Below are 4578 nucleotides of genomic sequence, written 5' to 3'. Positions count from 1 at the left end.
TTATTTATGGCTCCTTGTGTAAGAATAAGGAAAGCACCAGCAAAATGAATTGCCGTGCTGTTGCTGTTAACCAAATATCTACAGGTAAATTGGAAAAGCTGTTAATGAAGCAATATAATCATGACTTCAATGAAAGTACCAGCCAAGAACATGAAGAAATGTCTAGAGAAGAATTGAAATTCTTAGATATTATGAACCATTCAGTTAAGGTGAAAAATGGACATTATTGTTTGGATTTACCTTTCAAGAAAGAAAGTGTTAATTTACTAAATAATCGCTATATGGCTGAACAGCGTATTCATGGTTTGAAACGTAAATTTGTTAAGAACACGAAATTTCAAGAGGAATATACATCCTTCTTACAGAATATGATTAATAATGATTATGCTGAAAGGATACCAATGAATCAACTATATCGAGATGATGGAGAGATCTGGTATATTCCGCACCATGGGGTGTACCACTCGAAGAAAGGGACATTGAGGGTGGTCTTTGACTGCGCGGCAGTCTTTAAAGGGACATCACTTAACAGTGAATTACTGCAAGGTCCAGACCTTACTAACTCGCTCCTTGGAGTTCTCATCAAATTTAGGCAAGAACCGATAGCTTTGATGGCTGATATCAGAGCAATGTTTTATCAAGTGAAAGTAACTGGTAAACATATTGATTATCTGCGATTCTTATGGTGGCCTGAAGGGGATGTGCAGCAAGACCTTGTTGATTACCGAATGAAAGTACATCTTTTCGGAGCAGTGTCATCTCCAAGTTGTGCGAATTTCGCTTTGAGGAAAACCGCAGAGGATAATACAGGTTATTTCCCAGAGGAGGTAATTTCCACTTTGAAAAATAATTTTTATGTGGACGATTGCCTAAAATCCGTATCTACCGAGTTAGAGGCAATTCAAATAGTGAAGCACCTAACCTCTCTCTGCAATAAGGGAGGATTTGTACTTACCAAGTGGGTTAGCAACAGTCGTGCTGTTTTGGAAAGCATTCCACCAGATGACAGAGCCGAAGAAACCAAGGTGATGGATTTAGACAAAGACAACTTGCCAATGGAAAGGGCACTGGGACTGCACTGGTGTGTGGAAACGGATGTGTTTAAGTTTAAATTGTCAATTCAGGAACGACCATGCACAAGAAGGGGTATCTTATCTGTGATTGGTTCAGTATATGATCCTTTGGGATTTCTGGCACCATTTACACTGCTAGCCAAGTTAATTTTACAGAATCTGTGTCGAGAAAAACTTGGTTGGGATGAGAGTATAACTCAAACATCCTCGCACAGTTGGACAGAATGGTTAAAAGACCTCCAAAAAATGTCAACGTTTAAGGTAGATCGGTGTATAAAGCCTAAAACCATTGGTAATATCGGAAATGCGCAACTGCATCACTTTTCGGATGCCAGCGAAAGTGGTTATGGGACTGTTTCATACTTAAGACTACAAGATGTAAACAAAAGAGTGCATGTTGCATTCGTAATGGGAAAAGCCAGAGTAGCACCATTGAAGCAAATGACGATTCCCAGAATGGAACTTACAGCAGCAGTCTTAGCTGTGAAAATTGACATAATGCTGAAAAAGGAACTGCAATTTCAACTGGAAGAATCTACCTTCTGGACCGATAGTACTACGGTTTTGAAATACATTAACAATGAAAGCAAACGTTTTTATGACATTTGTTGCAAATAGAGTTTCCTTTGTACTAGGAGCTACTAATGTTTCTCAATGGAGATATGTTAATACAAAGGAAAATCCTGCGGATGAAGCCTCTAGGGGACAAACAGCAAATTGCTTTCTTAATAACAAGAGATGGATCAATGGGCCAAAGTTTCTTAGTAAGCCAAGTAGAGAATGGCCAAAGCTTGAACTCGGATTTGAAATCTCTACAACAGATCCGGAAATTAAACAAAACATTTCGGTGAATGTGATTGAAAAAAACTCATATGACACCGTGAATAGTTTAATTACCCACTTTTCATCATGGAATAAATTGAGAACATCGGTAGCCTGGTTTCTTAAAATAAAAGCAAGATTGTTGATGAAAATTCGAGAAAAGAAACAAATAACAGAAAGTATCTTGGAGAAGAATCCTGCGGAAAGGATTAAAAGGAAATCAAGTTCCAGGCGACATTGGGTTGGTGGCTGACTCTACAGCATCTAGAGGTTCTTGGTTAATGGGGAGAATACTGGAAATCATGCCTGATGTTCAGGGCATGCTATTTTTTCCTCATTAGTATGTATGGTGGTAGTATCCACGCCTAGCATGCGGGCGATCGCGGTTTGATTTCCTGACGAGGGAGCTACAGGGTTTTATTCCCTGATATTTTGATTTTGATGTATGTTAAGCCTTAATGGCCACTTTTTTGATGTTATTTGGTAATTGCCTCATTATGTATTCGGAACAATTAGGGGCCGGTATGTAGTGGCCATTTGGCCTATTTTGCATGTCATTGTGGATGGCATGTTCCTTTAAATTTTAGCCAGCCCGTTATAATGTGGGTGGGATTTTATGACGTGTCTTGGGGCGTGTTTATGCAGCTTAACTGCTTGCGTGTTAGTTTAGTTGAGAATTCGTTTTGGACAGGAGAGGGAGAAGGTTTATCCTTCGACCATGTCATGTCGAGCCATGTTAAGCATGTCTAGCCTCATGTGAAGAAGGAGACACGAGGAGTTTTCTAGTATCTGAAGCAATGCGCTGGAGTTCGAAGAAGATTGCTGGAACAAGTCGGAAAACCTTGGATGTATCTTACTGTTTTATATCTACAATAAAGAAAATATTCATTGAAAGACTGTGTGCTGAAGCTTTATGAAAGTAGAAGCTCTGAAAGTCTCTGAGGCAGCTTGCATGCGTACCGAAGATATTCCCCTTATCCCCTCTCGCCCAATTAGTGGCTAGGGAGTTAATTTCCTGAAAGATCTGAAAAATCTGCCGCTATAGAGTCAAAGAGCCATACAACATGAAAACAGGCCTCTCGGCCCAACTTGTCCATGCCGTCCAAGATGCCATATCCATGCTAGAACCATTTGCCTGTGTTTGGCCCTTACCCCTCTATCCAGGTACCTGTTCGTGCATTTTAATCCCTGTGCATAGATGGGATACTGGGAAATGGAAGATTTTATATAACGGAAGTAATTAAAAGGATGGTAGACAAAAATGCTGGAAAAACTCAGTGGGTGAGGCAGCATCTATGGAGCAAAGGAATAGGTGACGTTTCGGGTCGAGACCTTTCAAGATTCAAGATATTTATTGCCATGTCAACAAGTTGATAGGAATGTGTCTTGGTTCGCTCTCAGCCAGATACAATACAGTACAATACAACCACCACATACACCACAATAAATAATACAGACAATACCGTACGAAGGACAATATATACAGGAAGGACCGTACCCAGCAGCGTCATATTAAGCGTAAGTTCAAGTGCAAAAGAAAGTGCAAAGTGATTAGTGCAAATTCAAATATCTGATGGCTTGGAGGGTAGGTGCTGTCTCTGAAGCGATATGTTTTACTTTTAATGCTTCTATATCTCCTTCCTGATGGGAGGAGATTAAAGAAGTAATGTGCCGGGTGAAAGTGATCCGCTATGATTTTTTTTGCCTTTCTGGTGCTGAGGGAAGTCTGCTGCAACCGATGATCTTAGAAGCTCGGCGCACTATTCTCTCCAGCCGAATCTTATCCTGCGAGGTTGTGTGACCATACCAGACAAGCATAGAGAATGTCAGTTAAAATGATAATTGTCCACAAAGTAGAAAAGTCACCATTTGAATCAATGGAACATGCCCTGGTTTATGAATAGGAGTGAAGGTGGACTTAGCAAATGCTCCATCCACTATGGCCCAAATTTTCTGCTGAGCTGCTAGCCATTCTTACGCACCGATCACCCACCTGTTGATCCTGCCAGGGTTAAGCTGGAACAGGTTCAGCAGGCAAATTGGTAAACGAAGCATGCAGCGAGAGGGTACATAATATTAACGAGCAAATTGCAAACGCTACTGGCTGATGGAGAGGAACTATCTGATCGACTACTTAATGCAACAAATGTATTGAGTACTTGGAGGAAGGCTGGTGGAGTTTCATTGAATAGTTCTATTTAGTTTAGTTTTGTTTATTGTCAGGTGTCAAGGTGCAATGAAAAACTTTTGTTTACGTGCTATACAGTCAGCGGAAAGACTAAACATAATTACAACTGAGCTATTCACAGTGTACGAATAGAGGACAAAGGGAATGACGTATAGTGCAAGATAAAATCCAGTAAAGTCTGATTAAATATAGTCCGAAGGTCTCCAGTCAGGCAGATGGAAGCGCAGGAATGCTCCCTAATTGGTGATAGGATGGTTCAGTTGCCTGATGACAGCAGGGAAGAAACTGTCCCTGAAATCTGGAGGTGTGCGTTTTCACACTTCTGTACCTCTTGCCTCAGGGGGGGAGCCAACACATCCAAGAGCCAACACATGTATGTGGGGCTGAGTGGCCTCCTTCTGCAGTGTAAGACTCTTGTTGTTTGCTCTTCGTGGCTTTTGGAAGCTTGAGGAAACCCTCCAGCAAGGGAAAATAACTCTTATGTTGTCTCTGGCT

The 4578-nt window shown here is 41.0% G+C and overlaps 1 protein-coding gene across 1 annotated transcript; it reads left to right on the top strand.

Annotated features, from left to right (window-relative positions):
• Window positions 1–263: 263 nt before the first annotated feature.
• LOC129703327 (uncharacterized) lies at window positions 264–2146 on the top strand. The gene has a single exon (XM_055645690.1). It carries the CDS (start codon window positions 282–284, stop codon window positions 1689–1691), a length of 1410 nt encoding a protein of 469 aa, XP_055501665.1. The 5' UTR covers window positions 264–281; the 3' UTR covers window positions 1692–2146.
• The last annotated feature ends 2432 nt before the right edge of the window (window positions 2147–4578 follow it).

Source organism: Leucoraja erinacea, chromosome 14 (assembly GCF_028641065.1).
Source record: "Leucoraja erinacea ecotype New England chromosome 14, Leri_hhj_1, whole genome shotgun sequence".
NCBI lineage: Eukaryota > Metazoa > Chordata > Chondrichthyes > Rajiformes > Rajidae > Leucoraja > Leucoraja erinaceus.
This window is presented reverse-complemented; position numbering and strand designations above follow the sequence as displayed.